Genomic DNA, 21,597 nt, shown 5'->3' with positions numbered 1-21,597 from the left:
ACTTAGTTAATGTCAGAGCTGGTTTCGTGTTACTGGCTCGGGACGTTGGTCCTTACCGCCTGTCTCACCACGCACCCATCCCAGCACCTGTCACCCTCCTCCTTAACAGCCCTCACCTAGGATGAGAGTTAAGCCTATCCTGTGTCTAGCCGTGTCCCAGCCACGGGAAAGAAATAATCTCTCAAGTTGTGGCTTTTTTCCTCTGGGATTTGGGGGATTTCCCCTCTAAAGCCAGACTATTTTCGCTTTTCTGAAAGGAAATGAGAAAAATAAGGACAGTGTAAGGAGTTCTTATATAACTAAATTTATTTAAATGATGGGAATGGTTTCCTTATCTTTCTTTTCTCCGGGCCGAGTGCGAAGCCTCCCGAACTAAGCAACAGGACTGAACCCTTAATATAAGCTTTTCAGTGGATCATAAAAAAAAAAAAAAAAAGTTCTTAATTTAACTGTGGTCTATAGTAGGAAGGTTGTGGCCGCGATTGCTTTGAAAAAAGATTTCATCGCCAAATCACCTTTTCTCGGGAGCCAGTACTTTTTATCAGTCCATAAAACTTAAAAGCAACTGCGCATTTACTACAACTCATTTTACGGACTGAACCTCAAAGAGGTGAAGTGTTTACTTAAAATTATAAAACCTGAGTGAGATTATAGTCCAGTTCTCTTAACTCGAATCAGTGTTCTTTTTTGCTATGCTCACTCTGCGTCTGTTCTTTGGGTTGAGAGTGCATCTTCTGGAGCTTGACTGGGTTAGCCTTTTGGCCAACCACTTTCTGTCTGTGGTGGCATATCTAAGACAGAATGGTTTAACTGTTAACTGCTGTTGTTAAGATGTGTTTATTTACTATCTCTTTGATTAACAACTCTAAGTTTCTGTATTTAGATACATCAGTTGATAAAGGTTATTCACTTTGTTTCCTCTTACCTGATTTTTCTTACCTGGGCAATTTTTTAAACATTATATTTTTTCTATCTTAGATACATTTTTTGAAATATTTGAAAACTTATTTATTTTAATTTGCATTATTATTGCCTCGTTTTATTGAAACCATAAACTTGAAATACAGTTGTCAAATTTTGGTTGAGATTTATGTTTGTTGTATATTTGAGAAACAGTAAGTACATTGAAAATTGTTCCCTCTAAATCCAGTTTTAAATAAATTCAATTTTTCCGGATAATTTTATCAAATGCATTTTCTTTTTTTTCAACTCTTACTTGCTAATTTAAAATAATTTTGTTTTTTTTTTTAGCTACCTGTTTACCATGCTTTCTTGTGATATTTGTGGTGAAACAGTAACCTCAGAACCAGACATGAAGGCTCACCTCCTGATTGTTCACATGGAAAGTGAAGTTGTATGTCCATTTTGCAAGTTGTCAGGTGTGAATTATGATGAAATGTGTTTTCATATTGAAACTGCTCATTTTGAGCAAAATGAACTAGAAAGAAACTTTGAGAGGATCAGTACAATACAGTATGGAACTTCAGAAAATGGGAAGGACAACACTCCACAGTGTAGAATGGAAGTTAATTCAAGTATTCATTCAGCTTGTGCATCTAATCATCCAAAAATTTCAGCTCAAAGTCTACCTAAGGATTGCACTTTAAAACATAAAGCCTTTTATTCAGAGAACTTAACAGAATCTAGGAAATTCCCAAAAAGTAAGGAAAAACAGTGTGACTTATCCAAAATAAAAGGATCAGTTTATGAAACAATGTATAGTCCTCCTGATTGTCCGTTCTGTGGAAAAATAGAAGACTGTAGTCAAGATATGGAAACTCATGTGAAAACAAAGCACGCCAATCTTCTAGACACTCCATTAGAAGGTAAAGTGTAATTTTATATAATAAGTAACAGTCTCAGTTTAAGAGAATTTTTTTGCAGATAATAAATGTTTCAGCTACACTGAGAATTGTTTTATAACCTTTCTGAGGAAAAATGCACTCATTCCAGTTTCCATAGGGTATCTTTTATGTCATCGGGACTGTTTCAGACTCTGATTTTCTGTTATTGAGTTCTGGTTTGATTCTATTACGATCAGAGAACACACTCTATTATTTCATTTCTTTTAAATTTGTTTTATGGCCCAAGATATGGTGTATGATCTTAGTACATGTTCCATGGACACTTGGGGGGGAAAATATATTCTGCTGTTGTTGGGTCAAGTCTTCTGTATTTATCAGTTAGATCATTTATTTTTTTTAATTGAGTTCAGATCTTCTATATCTTTCCTAATCTACTGGTTTTTGAAAAGGGGTTGAAGTTGCCAGTTATAATTGCATGTTTGTCTTTTTCCTTTCAGCCCTATCAGGTTTTGTTCCATGTATTTTTGAGGCTCAGTTGTTTGTATACATTTAGAATGTGTCCTTTTCTTACTGTTGGGATTTATGACTAATTTGTGTAATTTGGATACAAGTTCTTGATCAGATATGTGTTTTACAAATATTTTTTTTTTTCAGTCTGGGACTTGTCTTCTCATTCTCTTAACTGTCTTTTACAGAGAAAATATTTACTATTCATAAAGCACAACTTATGTAATTATTTCTTTCATGGATTGTACTTTTGGTGTTGTATCTAAAAACTCATTGCCAAATTCTTTTCTACTTCTAGAAGTTTTAAAGTTTTGAATTTTACATTTTTCGTTTAAGTTAATTTTTATAAAAGGTGTAAGAGAGTCTATTTTCATTTTTCAGATTAATAATTATTACTTTTTATAATAATTTCAGATTCATGGCCAAATTAAGCAGAAAGTAGACAAAGAAACCATATACACCTTTTCCTCATAGACTCACAACCTCCTCCATATCAACATCCTGTACCAAGTGATAACATTTGTTAATAATCAGTGAGTACATTGACACATTGATATCACTCCAAGCCTCTAGTTTAAATTAGGGTTCACTCCTGGCGTTGTGTATTATACAGGTTTGGACAAATGTATGACATGTACTCACCACTGTAGTATCCTACAGAATAGTTGCATTCCACCTCTTCAGCCCTCACTCCCCTCAACAGTCTTCATAGTTTTGTCTTTCCCATAATATCATATAATTGAAATCATATAGTAAATAACTCTTTCAGATTGGTTTTTTTCACTTAGTAATATGCATTTTAGTTTTCTCTCTGTCTTCTAATGACTTGATAGCTTATTTCTTTTTATCATTAGATAATATTCCATTGTGTGGATATACCACAGTTTATCTACCTACTGAAGGACATGTTAATTGCTTCCAAGTTTGGGCAATTATGAATTAAGCTGCTATAAAACATCTATGTGCAGGTTTTGTGTAGACAGAAGTTTTCAGTTCACTTGAATAAATACCAAAGATTGTGATTACTGCTTTGTATGATAATAGTGTGTACAGTTTTATAAGAAACTGCCAAACTCTTCCGAAGTGGCTATACCATTTTGCATTCCCAACAGCAATGAATGAGAGTTTCTGTTGCTCCACATCCTCGCCAGTATTTATGTTGTTAGTATTCCAGATGTTGGCCATTCAAATATGTGTATGGTGGTATCTTGTTTTGATTTGCAATTCCCTAATGACACATGATGGATATCTTTTTATATGCTTACTTGCCAATCTGTGTATCTTCATTGAAGAGGTGTCTGTGAAGGTCTTCGGCCCATATTTTAATCTGTTTTTTGGTTTTCTTGTTGATTTTTAGGGGTTTTTTTGTATATTTTGGATAACAGATATTTATTACATGTGTCTTCTGCAAATATTTTCTCCCATACTGTGCCCGTCTTCTCATACTCTTGACATTGTCTTTTGTAGAATATATTTTACTTTAATGAAATTCCATCATATCAATTTTTTCATACATTGAGCACGCCTTTGGTGTCGTGTCTTAAAATCATAATCGTGCCCCAAGTCATTGCAAGTTTTCTTCTGTGCTATAGGAATTTTGTAGTTTTGCTTTTTACATTTAGGTCTATGATCCATTTTTGAGTGTAAGGTCTGTCTAGGTTCATTTTCTTGGCATATTGATGTCCAGATGTTTCAGTACCATTTGTTGAAAAGACTGTCTTTGTTCATTGTAATACTTCTGCTTCTTTGCCAGAGGTCAGTTGACAATATTGATATTGGCTTATTTCTGAACTCTGTTCCATTGATCTGTTTGTCTCTTCTTTTTCCAGTACCACTCTGTCTTGATACTGTAGTCTTCTAGTAAATTGAAGTCAGGAAGTGTCACTCCTTTGACTTTGTTCTTCTTCCCTATTGTGATCTTTTGCCTCTTCATATAAACTTTAGAATCAGTTTAACACTATCCACAAAATACCTTGTCAGGGTTTTAATTGGCATTGCATTGAATCTATATACTAACATCTTGATAATACTTCTTTTTGTAAACAGGAAGAAATACCTCTTTATTTATTCTTTGATGTCCTTTATCAGAATTTTGTACTTTTTCTCCTTTCTCACCATTAACTATGAGGTTGGCTGTAGGCTCTTTGTAGATATTCTTTATCAAGTTTGCTAATAGTTCTTATCATGAATAGATGTCAGATTTCGTCAAATGCTTTTTTCGCATCTATGGATGCGATCGTGTGATTTTCCTTCTTTAGCTTGTTAATGTGGTAAATTATATTAATTGATTTTTGAACGCTGATTCAGCCTTGCACACTTGGGATAAATAGTACTTGATAAATAAGTTAAGAAGTAGTCCCCTTCTATTTTCTGGAAGAGATTGAGGAAAATTGGTATAATTTCTTCCTTAAATGTTTGGTAGAATTCAGCAGTTAACGCATCTGGTCCTGGTTCCCAAGAATGTTACTAATTATTGATTCAATTTATTCAGTATATTTAGGCCTATTCAACTCCAAAACAGTGCTTGCCTGTGTCCTGACTGATTTTGTCTTTCAAAGTATATTGAATTCATTTCTTCCTTCGAATGACTATCACCTTAGAAAGGGCATCAGTAGATAACTCAATACCTTGTTTTCCATCTTCACCACCATAAGATGTATCAACTACTTTTAAGGTTTTCGATTGCAACTTCCAATCAAGCATATCAGATTGACTTAGTTCAGTTTTAAAGTCAGCTGATCCAGCTAAAACAAGACCAGTCACATTCGCTTTGTCTGCAGAAACAAACAGCTGTACAGCAGTCTCAGCTACTTTCTGAATATAATCATTCCACTTCCAAAACAAGCCTTACATGTATGGATTGATCAGTGCTTTCACTCTGCATTATCTGGGTTCCTCTCTGGTGCCCAATATCGCTCAGGTCTTGGACTTGCAGAGGTACCGCTGCTGTCTTGGACAAGCTCACCTATCTACCTACAGTGCTAGTTGATGAATCCAGCTTTTTGATTTCCTGCACCCAACTAGGTAGTTTGGTCCCCAATTCTTAGCTTTATGTCAAATGATTAAATTCTGCATCTCACCACTTTGTTTGGAAAGTGCTAAGAATTTAGCCTCTAAAGTCCTTTGCTGAACTGGCCTCTACTTACTATTTTAATCTTCCATCTATATTCCTTATTTTAACTACAGAGCTAAATGTATTATTTTCTTTTATTGTATCATAAGAAAAGTTTGTGCTCGTGTTCTGTCTTCTATTTTAACCTTAGAAATAGAAAAATAGATTTAAGTCCAACTACAATGAAATAAGACAGTCTTTGACTTGGAATGAAAATTTTAAGTTTTAAAAATAAAATCAATTGAATTATATCTTTAATACAGACTGTGATCAACCTCTGTATAACTGCCCTATGTGTGGACTCATCTGTACAAATTACCATATTCTCCAGGAACATGTTGACTTGCATTTGGAAGAAAGCAGCTTTGGACAAGGTATGTTTACATGTTTAAAAATAAGAACGTCACGATTTAATTTCTACTTCCTAGGACACATCTAGTTTTTAAATTAGTGATATATAAATAGGGGGAAAAACATACTGGTTAAAAATAAACCTGTACCTTTAAAGAATTTTAATCTAGCTTCACCTTTTTTAAGAAGTTATTTCATAGAAAAATTGTTAAGAATGAACTATAAAGACCAACCACTGAACTAGAGGTATGCATCCAGGGTTTTGCCCCAGACCACCAATATTTAGAAGACAATGAAATATTGTACAATTTTAAAAATCTCTTTGATTTATAAGTTGAGGCTGTTTTTTCAGATACTGAAAGTAACTGAATTTAGCATCTGGTCATCAAAAATTGTTGATAAACTAGGAAGCTGCCATATGGCACATATAAAAAAGAATGAGAACTATGTGACTAAAAAGTTTTTCAAGTACATTTCCGGCTGCTTGCCTAACTTCTTATATTACTGCTTACTGGTTTTATGTGAATCTGTAAAACTTTTCTTCTGTCCCCTATTTTCTTAATGTGGCATTGTATAAGTAATCATTATAGTGCCTTAGAAGTAGAAAGATCCCATATGAGTTTCACAATCACATTGAAACAAATATAAAATAGACCTTAAGCAAAACCAATTGTGTTCTACTGGATTTCAGTTTCTTAAGGTCCATAGGTATCACCTGTTAATGCATGGGTCTTTAGTGTCCAGTGGCAATATCCTGGTAGCAGTTGGTGATCTCCATGGACAGCAGCAGTATCTGTTCACTCAGCCAAATCCCAAAATAAGAAATACTGTAGCAAAACTGGAACAGTCTTCTACTCCGTTGGCTCTCTACTAACTACTGTGGAAGAATAACCCTCTGAAGCTGAATGTCTGATAATTCTTACTTTTTTTATGATAGCCTTTGTATAGATGCATAAATTATTCTGTAAGCCTGTGATAGGTAATAAGAGAAAGATATAGTTTGAGTATAGCATTGTAGATAGCCTCAGAAGTACACTAAAAACCAGCTGTGAATTGCATCATATTTCCAACAATGGAAGTGGGAACCAAATAGAAAGATGTAACAGGGGCTGAGAGATTTGAAAGGAAAGAAAGAATATTCAAGTACATAATTAAACCATCAAGTTGAGAGGTCAGGGAGACAAGATACTAGACAAAAGCCACTGGCTAATGGATCTGTGGGACGCTGGGTAGAGAGGAAACAGGGTAAGATGTAACAAAGTTGTACTATTTCTTTGGGGCCAGACTATAATTAAATTATGATCTAATACCTGTACTTTGCAAACATTTTTATGCTCTTTATCATCTTCCTTCCCCTTCCCAGTATTTCTTTTAAAAAGCCAATCTGCCTGATTTGTTGTGTTAATGAAGAACGAACAGCAACAAAGGGTGTTACTTCTTTTAAGTTCTAGTTTTTTCAGTAGTCAATAGTACCTAGCTTCTAAGGTTGTTATAAGGATCCAAATGAGATAATGAAAAGTACATGTCACAGCCTAAGTACTCAATGAATATTAGTGATTTAAAGGAGATTATACCCTTACAGAAGCAGTTTAAGTTCTGCTAGATTCGTGCTCATTGTTTCCATGACGTAAATGGCAAAATAATATTTCCTTCATTTAAGAAATACTTATAAACATAAAATAAGCAAGCTTTGATTGTAATAATTACATTATTCTAAATAGTAAAAATATCTAATAGGCATGGATAGAGTTCAGTGTTCTAGAGATCTAGAATTAGCTCATCATCTTCAACAAGAAGAAGACAGAAGAAGGAAATCTGAAGAGTCAAGACAAGAAATGGAAGAATTTCAGAAGCTGCAGGTACATAGATTCATAAGAATTATAATATTGTGGCTTGATAGAGTTCTTATTTTTGAAACATACTGTCAACACTTAAGGCTTTTATTTTTGTTCTTGTTATTTACAAAATATTTTTAAATAGAGATTTTATAGTTCATATCAGCCATCATCTGTAAGTACTCATTCTGGTCATGTACTAGGGTAAGCGTTTTACATATAGTATCTCAAAATCTTCACAGCTCCAGGAAGACGTTATTTTAGACTTTTTTTTTTTTTTTTTTTTTTTTTTTTTTTGACAGATGACAAAATGGAGACAAAGGGTGCTTAAGTAGCTTCACTTGCTCAGGATCAGGCAATATTAAATGGTAAAGCCTGAATTCAAACCTGAGTTAATGCGGCAAATTAGGAAACTGACACTCAGAATTTAAGTATTTGTTTAGATACTTAAAGAGGAACTTAGAATTAATATAGTCTGAGTATTCATTTCTTTTAGTGATCACAATTCAGACATTTAGAAAGAACCATTTTTAATGGAGAGTGCTTTTTGATGAAATTTGAAACTTCATTTATCTTAGGTAGGCGGTGGTCTCTGTGGAACTAAACTGGCAGCATCTATTATATTTTGAATGCATTTAAATTTTTAATTGATTTTTCTACTTTTTTCAATTTTAATTTACTCTGGTCTGTGGTGTCAGCTGTGCTAATAATACTCATAGTTTTTACATGTTCTTTTTCTTTATGCTAATAGGGTAATGTATAAATAAAAAGAGATTATGATTGAATAGGTTTGAAAGTGTTGAGTTAAACAGATTGTGTACTTTAAGACTTCTCAAATCCTTTTCTATACTAATGTGCATTGTGCATATCATAATTTTCCCAAACTTATTTGACCTCCGACTTTTTTCTCAGACATTTCACACATCATAATATGTGAGAATATCTCATTTTCACTTCAGAACATCTAATTTAGGCTGTCTTTTTCACTGGTGATTCATTTACTTATAAAGTGTTTTCCCACCAGAATTCAGAGGAGAAAATAAAGTTGGGTCTTCTTAAGTCTTCTTGCCCTATGTAATTTTTAATGTTTTCAGTATAAAAAGTGTCCGATGTCAAAGGGAAATCATTATGTAACTTTGCAAGTTGGTTGCTTAGATCTCAAAACTTTTCTGTAGAACTGTTTTATACATGTTATTTGACATTCTCTGTTTAAACAGTGTGCAAAAACATAGTTCATTTACTATTAGGATGAATGCCTGGATGAATTATGGATTAAAAAGGACTTTTTACTCTGCCTGGGAACTAAATAACAAGTACTGACAGATTTCCTTGAAAAAAATCAGCAGTATGTTCAGAACTCATCTGCCTTTCGCAGTATTTTTAGTAGGAAGACAGGATTCTCTACTTTGCCTTCTGCAAGACAAATAAGTCTCTAGCCACAGTGGTTATTTAGAGAGAAGGATTATTACTAACTCAGGGATTTTTGTGTGCTTGATTTATTTTTTATAAAAATCTTAAAGTTCACATGTACAAAAATCTATAAACCAGTGTTTCAAAATGCATTTCCAGAAAAATTAAATTGTGGGAAGTTTCTCAAGGTAAAGGGACATAAAAACTAAGTTGTTTATTTTTATGTTCATTAGCGACAGTATGGTTTAGATAATTCTGGAGGGTACAAACAACAGCAACTACGAAATATGGAAAGAGAAGTAAACAGAGGAAGAATGCATCCATCTGAATTTCATAAAAGAAGAGCTGATATGATGGAATCACTAGCTATTGGTATTGATGATGGAAAAACAAAAACTTCTGGTGAGTGTGAAAACATCAAAATCATGGTTTTACTATTCCATACATCACTGAAGTAATAATCAGAATTACTTGAATTTTGCTTAATTTTCATAATTCACACTATGTAGTTTTAGAGGAGACTATATTCAAATAATTTTTCTGAATGTGTTGTTTTGAAACTTCAAAATTTCTATTTTTATAGTAAATAATTCACTTAAAAAAAACTTCACTTTTATAATGTTAACTTGCTTGACATTTGAAAATGAACCTTTGAGAGGTTTTTATTGCATGCTTACTATGTTCTAGACCAGTGCTGTATAATAGAAATATAAGTGAGCCACCAAATAATTTTAAAGTTCCCATAGTCACACTAGAAAAAGTAAAAAGGACCAGGTGAAATTATAATATTTAAACCCAGTGTGTCCATAATATTATTATTTCAATATATAATCAATATTAAAAACTACTAAAGAGATATTTTGCAGTCTTTGTACATTCTTCAAAATTCAGTGCATATTTCATACTTTATAGAACATCTCATTGTGAACAAGTCACATTTCAAGTGCTCAATAGCCACATGTAGATAGTGACTGCCATATTGTTCAATATAATTTTAGACACAAACTTTTATATATACTTCAATAAGGTATCATTTAACTCTCAAAACCAACATTCTCTTGTTTACCATTGTATTTTTCTGGGTGAGATAATTGTGACTTACAGAGATTAAATTACTTTCCCCAGGTAAGGTTGTATAGCTCGTTATTGGCCCAGCTAGTATTTCAGTCTGATTTGCCTTGCTCAGAAGAATGCCTTTTTTCCTAATGTTTTTAATTTTTTTTTAAGTTAATCTATTAGTATTGTTTTAAAAAAAAATTATATGGAAACAGCTTTGTTCCTACTACCCAGCTGTTTTGCATCTTTATGTTTTAAAGCTGTAAAACCTTCACAAGTGGTACACAACCTTAAACCCCTTGTGTACCACTCTCCAGTTCTAATTCCACCTCGTCCACAAAGGGAACCATTATATTGAATTTGACATTTATCAGTCTCCTATGTGTTTTAATACTCTATCATATTCTAGGTTTCCATAAATAATATGTAATAGTTTATATGTTTAAACTATATACAAACTACATACAAACTGGTATATAATATATATGCTCTAATTTGATTTGCCCAAATATATTAATTCTTACAGCTGTATTGCATTCATTTTGACTACTGTATGGTATTTCCTTGTATGAATTATAGCTTATTTATCTCTCTTCATGTTGATAGACATTTAAGTTGGTTCCAGTGTTTCACTCTTACTAATTTTGAACAGGTCTCATTCAAGAGTTTCTCTCATATTGTATCCAGAACTGGAAATACAGTACTAAATTTAAGGGCATGTGCATCTTTAATTTTGTTAAGGTTATTTTGGAATTGTTTTCCAAAATGATTGTGATCTACATTTGCATCAGTATATTTTCATTCACATTTTATGTGGTGGCACTTCTTAATTTTTGCCATTTAATAGGACCTGAGATGATACATGTCTTAATTTGCATTTCCCTGGTTACTCCTAAGGTAGTTCCTTCAGTAAATAATTTATTCCTTTCCTTTGTCCTTCTCTATTGGATTGTTTTTCTTGTTAATGTGTGGGAGTCCTTTAAGTATTCGAGATTCTAATTCTTTGTTGATTATATGAGGTACAGATACCTTCTTCAAGTCTACAGTCTTACCTTTGAATTTTGTACATGGTGTCTTTAATTAGACAGTTTTAAATTTGAATATAATCAAATTTCTCAATCTCTCCCTTTACTTGTATCCTAAGTGTCTTTGTTTAATAAATTCCCCCATAAACATTTCTTTGAGATCATAAACATATTTCTTTCTATTTTCTTTAAATATTTATGCTTTGCTTTTCATATTTTGACTTAATCCACTTGGAATTTATTTGTACATTTGTATATGTGAGGGAGGGAGAGAGAGCAGATCTAGATAAGATATTTTCCCCTTATTTATAACAATAGTTAAAGTTCTTATCGCTGATTTATCTCAGTACCATTTAGTTGAAACTGTATTTTCCCCCACTTACTTGTAATACCATAAGTCATATATTTTCATATACTCATGTGTCTGTTTCTGAAGGCTGACTTTATACTTCTTTAAGGGTCTCCATTTGAAGAGGTTTCTATGTGGAATAGGAGATCCCAGCAGATGTGTAATATGATTCATTAGAGTATACAGGAAAAAAATATTAGAACTTCTATTTGGTTTTAATTCATGCCATTCTTTAATTTCTATTTGTGCATATATTTAAGAGTTACTATGGAATATACTAATGTATATATAATTTAAAATATATCTGTAAAAGATTATTGCCCTATAATATATTGCCCTATAATATATATGTCCTTCTGATAAGCTGCCTTGAAATTTAGAAGTGATTGATTTAGCGGCAAAACAGAGCATGAACTAAGATTATATCAGTGAAAAGATAAAGATGGAATTGACAGGGTTTAGATGTGGTGCTTGAGGAACAGATTGATATTAGAAATATATTAGCCATAGAAAGATGATAATCTTCTAATACTTCTAAATCTCTTTTCTACTTCAGGAATTATTGAAGCACTTCATAGGTATTATCAGAATGCTGCCCCAGATGTGAGGCGTGTGTGGCTTTCTACAGTGGTGGATCACTTTCAATCATCTTTTGGTGACAGAGGTTGGGGTTGTGGTTACAGAAATTTCCAAATGCTGCTTTCATCATTATTACAAAATGATGCTTATGATGATTGCTTGAAAGGTATGTGAAATACAATACTTTGAACTTGTCATCTAATAAAGTCATCTAATATGATATGGAACGAATTAATACATATTAGGCACAATTAATAACTTTAATGAAGAAGTATTTTGGTGGATATTTACATTAGTAAACTGTATTCTGGTTGGAGAAAGAGAAACTGATACAAAAGAAGATGTCAGGAATATCTTTAAAAACTGTGTTGTAGGTTTCTCTAGAGTATATGGTTTACGACTCAATGACATTGAGCACCTTAGTAACTGTCATATAACATGTTTGCTTGTATGATTTTAGGTATATCAGTTCCTTGTATTCCAAAAATTCAGTCTATGATTGAAGATGCATGGAAGGAAGGTTTTGATCCTCAGGGTGCCTCTCAACTTAATAACAGGTTACAGGGAACAAAGGCCTGGATCGGAGCATGTGAAGTATATACACTTCTGACCTCCCTAAGGGTAAAGTATGTACCTAAAAAGCCAAATTAATATTATTGTCATACCTGGGAGGTTTTATTGGTGTTCTTTTTTTCTATTGAAGTGATAGTTAGAAAATAAAATTTAAGTAGCACTGAAAATCTTATCATGAAAACCATCAACTCTATCTCATGCTCATCTCTATTCTCAAGTACTGTTTCTCAGAGGCAGCTGTCACTTTCATTGTTTTTAAATAACATTCTTTTTCATGGCTTTTTCTTGGTTTATCAGTTTTCACGGTTGTCTGTTTATTACATTCCTCTTATATCTCCCACCTGTTCACCATCAACCTTCTAACGTTGAATCTCAGTTTTTATTAAGTTAAATTCAGAGTTTACATCATGACTGTATTATTCATTGCTGATTTTTTTCTTTCCTGAAAGTTAAAAATTTTTTTCCCTCAAGTTAAGGATTGCTTTTCCTTTTTCCTTTTACTATTTGACCACATCATGGTCTCAAATTATTCCAGACACTCCATTATCATGTAATCTGAGGCACTTTTTCCCCCCGGGCACCTGCTTCTTAAAGCTATGTATCCCCTTTGCTTCAGTCTGGATAATTTGCCTTCTAGATCTCCTGTGTGGTGATAGTCATGTAGCATTTCTTCACTGTTTTCTTGACTTCAAGACTGGATTTTTCCTGGATTTCAAGTCTTTCTTTTCCTTGAATTACTCTCTTTTGTTTAAACACTTCCTTTATTAGCTTCCTAAGAAAGGGTGCCTAGTCTTCATTACTTAAGTGATACTTTGGGTGGCTATATTATTCTAAATTCAAAATTATTTTCAGGTTAAATTAGATTTTTACTTTCTAGACTTCTGACATCAGTATTACTATTGAGAAGATGAGATGCCACCTGATTTTCATTCCTATATGTATTTATTTTCTGTGAAAGTTTTTGGATTCTCTTTGCCCTGATATTAATGAAATTTCACCATGGGATGTGGGTGGGGCTTTAATTCATTGTGTTGGGCATTTGTTTTTCCTTTTGAATCTGAAACTGTGAGTACTAAGATCTGAGAATAGTGGTTAAGAGCTTGGACTTTGGAGTCAGACCGCCTGCAGTTGCATCTAGCTTTCCTGCCTACTAGCTCTCTGACTTATCTATACCCTAGTTCTACCACTGAAAAAAGAACATGTAAATAGTAAGTGCTTCATAGAGTTATAGTGATAATGAAATGAGATGATAAAGTGCTTAGAACTGTGACTGGTGTGTATGAAGAGCTCAAAAGCTAACGTTGTTTGATAATTATAATCCCTTCATTTATTTTTCTTTCTGAAACTCCTGTTAGTTGACCACTGAACTTTGACTTTTAAGTTTATTGGACATGTCTCATTTTTTATCTTTGCTTTTTGTTTTCTATATGATTCACTCAGCTTTTTCTCCTAACTATTCTATTGAAGTATTTATTTTAGCAATCATGTGTTTTAATTTTAAGGGGTAATTTCATAGCATCATAGCCTTATATGGTAGCAAAATTTTTCCCAACATTTTGTATCTTTTTCTTCCTTGCATTTTTCTATTTGCTCCATGTTAATTTGTTTTCATATCTATGGAAGTTTGCTACTTGGTTGGAGAACTCTCAAATATCAATATAGAAAAAGATCTTTTTTTCAGAGGCCATTGAAATAAGAGTTCTCCATTCTTCTGTTACAGCTCTTGCCTTGGGGTTGGGGCGGGGGCGCAGTGAGTGGTGAGAATTGAGGAGTGATTTACCTTCTTTATTGAAACTTTCAATTAATCTTATATTTTTAGCACCACTGTTATTCTCCCCAATATCTGGTGCCTCTGAGCTTCCAACCTCTCTGGAGTTTTAAGACAGTCGTCTTTATTATTTTGCATTCACTTTTCTGCTGCTTACCATTTTCAAAAATGTGTGGCAATTTCTTATCTGTTCCCATTCTCCTTGTCCTTGTCATGCAGGACAGGGCAAATTTCCGTGACTTAGGGGCCAGGGAGGGGAGACCAAGGCCAGAACCGAGAGAAGAGGGAAGGTCCTTTGGAGAGAAAGAAAAGGGTCCTTTGGCAGAGAGTATAGAAAGAATTCAACACACACGCCAAAGTTAGAGTCAGAAAGAGAGTTTATTAGAAAAGGGGTAACACTCCACAGATAGAGTGTAGTCTCTTCTCAGAGGCAGAGAATGAGAGGGACAGTGAGAGAGGCAGTGAGAGACAGAGTAAACGCACTAACTGAGAAAGGGCCCTGAGATAATAGAGACAAGGAAAGGCAGTGAGAGAGAGAGGGGGCGCGAGAGGGACTGAGTAAAGACACTCACTGAGAGGGACTCTTGAGTGTTCAGGGAATTCAGTTTATATGTCATTCTTTAGTTCCCATTTCCTTTGATATGGATGTACAGTGAGAAAGAGGAAGGATATGTAACATGAAAAGGTAAGAATGTAGAGTAAAAAGCTTGCAGTTCCTAGCCTTTAATCTATTGGTTCCCCATGGGTTTAGCCACAGGGAATGACTTGGTTCCTGTTTCCCCTTCACAGGTGTAGGGAATGGGTTGTTAGGAACCCGAGCAGAAATCTTCCTTTGTTCTGAAGGTGTCCTCCTGGCCTGGCTGCAGGGCCGATCAGCATATTGCAGTCTCTGAAAGTGGTTTGATTAAATTTTTAATTCTCTTGCCTCCTCCCTACATTACTTGGGTGTTTAAATCTTCTTCTCCTTCAGTAGTTAGTATGTTGGGCTTTCTAGAAGGAACAGAGGTGCATGTGATCATCTTTAAGGAAAGTTTGCCTTAAGCTTCATGACTCTATTTTCTTCTATGTTTCTAAGTAATAAGTTTTAAGGGAAGGAAAATTTCCATCTAAAATACGTGATGTGTCCAGATTTTTTTCTTGATACTGAAATAGTTTAGTCTTTCAATAAAGCCTTTTTATTAATAAACCATAAATTTGTTTACTAGTTATTGAAATATCTGCCTGTTGCTCTCTTGAATTATACTCTGTACGGTACTATTCAAATTCCCAATCTAAATTTGCTGTCAACTGCTAACCCCAAAGCACGTTTCTACCTTTTAACAATTTATCCAAATGTTCATTTCAACATTTAAAACTCAACAGTGTCAGTTTGAAGGTTATGGACTTTAAACTTAACTGAGGCTAAAGATAGCAACCATTACAATTTGGATGTACTCAGAGATTTTATTGCCAGGAAAAACAAAGACAAGATATCTATGTTATAAAGTGAAAATAAAGCTTTTAATTCCTTTGGTTTATACCTGACCTTTTAAAAATGGTTGTTGAAGAGTATAAACAGTGCTTCTGATTAAAATAATTTTTTTTCTTCAAGGTTGACTTCCTCTTGAGGAAATAATACTACTGGGTCTAGCATCAAATGGAACATAGATATAAAATGGGGGTACATAACAGGTTTTTCTATGATTTTTACGGGTATTCTTTTATTCTCTGTTTTTGGAATTTGAGAGAACTGACAAAAAAATATTCAGTAGATTTTTGATAGATATGAGTGACTATTGAGGAATTAAAATTAGAAGTTGGCTTCCGATTGATTACCAGGTTTAGAAGCTTTAGGATAAAAGCTATGTCTCAGGTTATATGTAGATCACTTTTAAAAATCAAGTATGGTCCTCATTTACTGTTCATGCAGATTTTATATGTCAGAAAATGTAACTTTTAGATCAATCATCAACCTCGTTTTGAAATTATTTAATTATTTTCTCATAAAAATCACAGTTTTTCAGATAATAAAAAATTTGTATTTATTTCTTCTTAGGAAAAACATGATGAGATAAAATTAGTTCTATATTAAGAATGTATTCGATAACACCACTGATGAAAATATTTTTTTAAATATTCTCTAAATTATCTATTTTGTCGACTTGTTATAGGTGTCATATTGTTGATTTTCACAAGTCAACTGGTCCTTTAGGTACACACCCTCGTTTATTTGAATGGATATTGAATTACTATTCTTCGGAGGGGGAAGGGAGTCAGAAAGTAGTGTGTACATCTAAACCTCCTATCTATCTTCAGCATCAAGGTTAGTATAATACATAGATAATAAGTTTAACTTATAAGACAGTATCTTTATAAGACGAGTTATTGGCTTTTGCTTTAGGACAGGTTAAGATTCTGAAAATGGAGAGGAGGAGAGTATGGTGACAATAGTCTTATTTTCATAGCTCCCTTTTAATTATAATACATTCCTGGGTGATGAAAGACAATATCTCTGGCATCTTCGGAGCTGCTAACTTTACTCCTTTACTGTTCATCGCTTACTTTTATCAGTTCTTTACTCATGTGTCACTTCAGCGAGGCCTTCCCTGACTCCCTTGTTTAAAGTTTCATCTCATTATCCCAGTCCCCTACTACTGGCATTTCGTATCTCTCTTCTCTGCTTTATTTGTATATATTTTATCTTGTTTATAGAGTGTTTCTTCCAATTAGAGTATAAGCTCTGTGAAGGCAGGAATGTTTGTTTTGTTAGTTTCTGTATCACTGTCTGAAATAGTGCCTGACATATAGATACTTGATAAATTTTATTGAATGGATGATTTGGATTGGCAGGAATAAGAAGTAAATGTTAGGGATTTTATCATTTAGGAGTACAAGCTATAAAGGTTAAGCTCCCCCTACTGAAATTCTAGTATATATAAATTTATTTTTGTTTACCTTTTGGAACTATGAGAGTTTTGTTCTATGGTAGATAAATTTTAAATCCTTTCATTTGAGGTAATGTGAATAAAAAGGGGCAAGGGATTAGGAAATAAAATCTGAAATATATGGCACAGTAGAAGTAGAATTTTTTTGTAATGAAGCCTTTAGAAAACTAAAATTTAACAAAAGAAACTGAAGGTTAGAAAGTAGAACTAAACTCTCATGTTTTAGGAGTGAAAGAGCCCAGATACTTCCATGTCAGAAGTACTGACTATATTTATATTCTGAACACACAGAGTATACAGTGTGTGTGTGTGTGTGTGTGTGTGTATGTGTGTGTGTGTGTGTTTATGTCTGTATGTATAGCTATAGAAATATACATATATATCTGTTATTTTATTTTTGATAGGTCATAGTCGAACAGTTGTTGGAATTGAAGAAAGAAAAAACCGAACATTATGTTTACTAATATTTGATCCCGGATGTCCTTCTCGAGAAATGCAGAAACTATTAAAGCAAGACGTGGAGGCTAGCAATCTCAAACAACTTCGGAAATTCGTAGGAAATTTAAAACATAAACAGTACCAGATAGTGTCAGTAGAGGGTGTACTCACTTCAGAGGAGAAAGTTGTAAGTATCTGAATATTTATTATGTGAAGCTTAAACAAGTTGAACTTCAGAGTTTATTTTAGTTAAAATCAATATTATCACTTTGTATTGCCTAACACTTTTTCTACATCATTTAAGTTGGCAAAGGTATTTTGTTTTTATGTCATTTAGTTTCTGGAATGGATGTCTTTAAATTTCAAATGGTACCTAATTATTTTCTTATCCTTTACTCACAGCTTTATAAAAATACTTAATTTTATAAAAAATAATTTTTAATGTCAGGTGAATGATGAAAAATAGCAACATGTATAACATGTGGTAAGAAAACCTAATTTAATTTTAATCCAAAGAAACCTAACTCATATTGGTCTTATAATTATTGTTTATGAAATGTGATTCCTGTGATTTCTGAGGCTGTATCTTGTACACTTAGGCTTTTCGGATATACACAATTCTTAATTTAACTTCAATACAGTTGCCTCTTTATCCCTTGCAGTTAAGTGATGAATGGTACATTATAGAAAAATTTCGAGGAATTTATACTTAGTATAAAGAAGCTGTGTGGTAGCATATCAAGTCTAGAAATTATATAGTTCTTGGGATTTTAAAGAAAAAATAATGCCACTATTAGAGTACTTTGCATTGATTTGTTTCCCTCTAAAGAGAGAAAAGACAGAAGACTGAAGAGGAGCATTTATGGAAAATAACGGGATCATGGGGGAAAGGACTAAAATTGTTTGAAATGAGAGAGGGAACTAGGGTAATCTTTTTAGCCTCACAACTTGAGATATAAAAGGCAAGGATTGTTTAAGAGTTTCCTCAATTTAATAGCAACTCAGTAAAGGTTTCTTTGTAGTGACTTAAATACCAAAATTGCATTCATTATTTACACTGTTATTAATTTGGCTGGATAAAGTTGTAGGATAATTTTAATTATTATAAAATACCAAGATGCTTGTTCACCAGTATACAGATAAATTGAGAACATAGGTGGGGTTAAATATTATCATAGAGTCTAGCTGAACATTTTAGTTAGCTATTTCTGGTTTTGGAAACTGAGACCTTGGTGGTATTAGAATACTAAAAATGTACACTTGTTTCTATTTCTTTCTTTCTTTCTTTTTCTTTCTTGTAGGGGGAGGAGGGAGGGAGGGAGGGAGTGGAGGGAGGGAGGGTAGGGGGGAGGGAGGGAGGGAGGGAGGGAGGGGGGGAGGAGAGAGGAGAGTGAGTGGGAGGGTAGGGAAGGGAGGGAGGGAGGAGGGTGAGCGAGGGCATGGCGGAGGATAGGACATGAAGGAATTAAGGACTTCCTTACATTACTTACTCTTCCTCCTTCATTCCTTCTCATCCATCCCTGAAGAGTCCTTCCTTCCTTCTTTCCTTCCCTCCTTCCCTCCTTCCCTCCTGAATTACAGAGAGTAGCTGTATCTTTAATCATAAGAATCAAAACTTAGCTGACAGTGTCCAATACTGCCAAATAAAGAAGGAATAATAGTTATGATTAAAATTGTATTATAGCAGGTCTTCAAATAACATCATTTTATTCAATGTTGTTTTGTTATAATATTTATGAGATGCCTAGGAATTTAATTCATGTTTGTATCAATTAGCCTATGATACAGTTGGTTTTGTTTTACATCATTTTGCTTAAACTTGCAGAACCCATTGACAAAGTTAAGTGAGGACTTACTGTATTAAAAAAAGTAACAATAAAAGTAATGCTTGTGTAGTGCTTACTTTCTACTAGGTGCTGTCCCTAGCACTTCACATATATTAACTGACGTAATCTATACAACTGCCCTATAAAATAGGCACTGTTTTTCTCACTTAAAGATGAGGATAGGTGTCCTCAGAGAAATTGTTATATTGCTAAAGTCACACAGCTCTTAAGTAACAGAATCAGGATTCCAATCCAGGCAAGTTATATCCAGAACCCTATATTATTTATGTGAGGATACAGTCTCATAGTTTCATGTTTACTAATAAACTTTTGTGCTAACAGTTTCACATTTATCATTGAAAAGATAGGATTTTGAAAAGTGATAAAACTTACCGATTTAAGTTTTTGCATACTGCTTTCACACCTTTTTGTTTTTTTTCTTTTTAATCATCTGTCTTATAGTTATTCTTTCTTTTATAACAATGCTTTATACATTGCAGAAATTCAAATTTTTTGTTATTTTTTGTTTGATTTTTATTTTTTTATGCCTACAGCACCTGGTCTTCCTAGGTGGTCTCTCATCCAAATACTAACCAGGCCTGACACTGCTTAGCTTCTGAGATCAGACAGGATTGGGCTTGTTCAGGGTGGCATGGCCGTAGACTAAAAATTCAGCAAATATTGATGTAGTGATTTCTCTGCCTATCATCAGATAGAAATCTGCAGCTTTAAATAAGGGGGGGAAAAGATTTTATTTTTATGTTTATTTTTACAGCTCAAACATCTTATTCCTCCTAAGTAATAATTACAATTTTAATTGTAGGACTTTCAGAACAAATTTGGTATATTAAAGTATCCCAGAACACAGCGTTTCATGTTTTGTTCTTCATATTTGGACTTAATTATAATTTTTCAATAATCATATAGCTGTTATTCGAGAGCAATCAATCAGTTTTTTAACAAAAACCTTTTTATCCTGGCAACTGTCTTATAATTACCGTAAGACATTTCTGCCATAAATATATTTTGAGTATCTATTAATTTCAAACTCTGTTCTGGATGTTGGAGCACTTATTTTAGAAAATATCTCCTCGTGAAATTCAGTCACATAATAAATACGATTCTACTTAATAGCCATGTTCTTTGATTCTTTTAACATTTTACATGTTGTAGTTAAGTTACATCACTGAATTCTTTGTTTGCCATGTTAAAAGTACAAATCCTTGTACTTTTAACTTTGTTTTAATTTGGCTTGGTATAATATAACCTTGATTTGTAACTCAAGCTGTAAAAATAACACGAACATTTAAGTTTTTTAAAGTGACATTTTTAAGGCCATAAAAAAGATAAATTTCTTAAGGGTTCTCCGTTCATAGCCATCTCTCTCTTTTTTTTCTTTCTCAGTGTTTTTACCTGTCTCTCTCTGACTTTGAGCCAGCTTTTTTACTTTTGACTCAATATTCCTTAAAAAAGTGACATTTTCTTCTTTCTGTTTTGTCTTTATCTGGAATTTTATTTAATGTTTTTATGGCTTAGCTTTAAAAATGTTTATTCCTAATTTCCTAAATTCAGAGTTGTAATTTGATCTTTTTCATTATCTTGAAAAAATTTCTAGATTTTTTTTTAAATATTAGAATGGTAAGTAATAGGTATTCTAATTAATTGGTTAACAATTTTTTTAAATTCCTTTTCAAGGCCAGGAGACAAGCTTCTCAAGTCTTTACAGCCGAGAAGATTCCTTGAAGGATTAAGCATTTCAATTATTGTGGAATTTTCCAAATTTGCTATTAAACTCCTTAATATAATTTATGAATCTATGAAATCACTAAATACTCAATTTTGTTTCTAAAATGTCTAAATTATACCATTAATGCTTCATTATTTAGTAATTATTTCAATAAAATATTTTCATTGTGGGTTTTGTAATTTCTTATGTGTTTCAGAAATTGACTTTGTATTATAGTTATATGTAATATTTATTGAGTCCTTACTTGTGATAGGTAAGTACCCTAAGTATTTTCAATGGATTAATTAGTTTA

At 33.1% G+C, this 21,597-nt stretch overlaps 1 protein-coding gene and 1 pseudogene across 3 annotated transcripts in view; one reads left to right on the top strand and one right to left on the bottom strand.

Annotated features, from left to right (window-relative positions):
- The window catches only part of ZUP1 (zinc finger containing ubiquitin peptidase 1), a 34,205-nt gene extending 12,721 nt beyond the window's left edge, over positions 1-21,484 (top strand). For 2 of the 3 annotated variants that reach the window (XM_016163635.2, XM_016163636.2), the window contains exons 3-11: positions 1,252-1,826; positions 5,688-5,798; positions 7,513-7,634; positions 9,254-9,422; positions 12,007-12,195; positions 12,490-12,655; positions 16,521-16,672; positions 17,699-17,919; positions 21,254-21,484. In XM_016163635.2, the coding sequence (XP_016019121.2) occupies positions 1,265-1,826; positions 5,688-5,798; positions 7,513-7,634; positions 9,254-9,422; positions 12,007-12,195; positions 12,490-12,655; positions 16,521-16,672; positions 17,699-17,919; positions 21,254-21,301 (1,740 nt within the window). In that variant the 5' untranslated portion in view covers positions 1,252-1,264 and the 3' untranslated portion in view covers positions 21,302-21,484. Of the gene's footprint in view, positions 1-1,251; positions 1,827-5,687; positions 5,799-7,512; positions 7,635-9,253; positions 9,423-12,006; positions 12,196-12,489; positions 12,656-16,520; positions 16,673-17,698; positions 17,920-21,253 lie in introns of those variants that run through there. The other variant, XM_036221170.1, reaches the window with a different exon arrangement.
- LOC118605275 lies at positions 20,104-20,222 on the bottom strand (annotated as a pseudogene).
- Positions 21,485-21,597: the final 113 nt, after the last annotated feature.

Source organism: Rousettus aegyptiacus, unplaced genomic scaffold (genome assembly GCF_014176215.1).
Source record: "Rousettus aegyptiacus isolate mRouAeg1 unplaced genomic scaffold, mRouAeg1.p scaffold_m13_p_1, whole genome shotgun sequence".
NCBI classification, from domain to species: domain Eukaryota; kingdom Metazoa; phylum Chordata; class Mammalia; order Chiroptera; family Pteropodidae; genus Rousettus; species Rousettus aegyptiacus.
The sequence above is the reverse complement of the archived record's forward strand: the minus strand, read 5'-3'. Positions and strand labels throughout refer to the sequence as shown.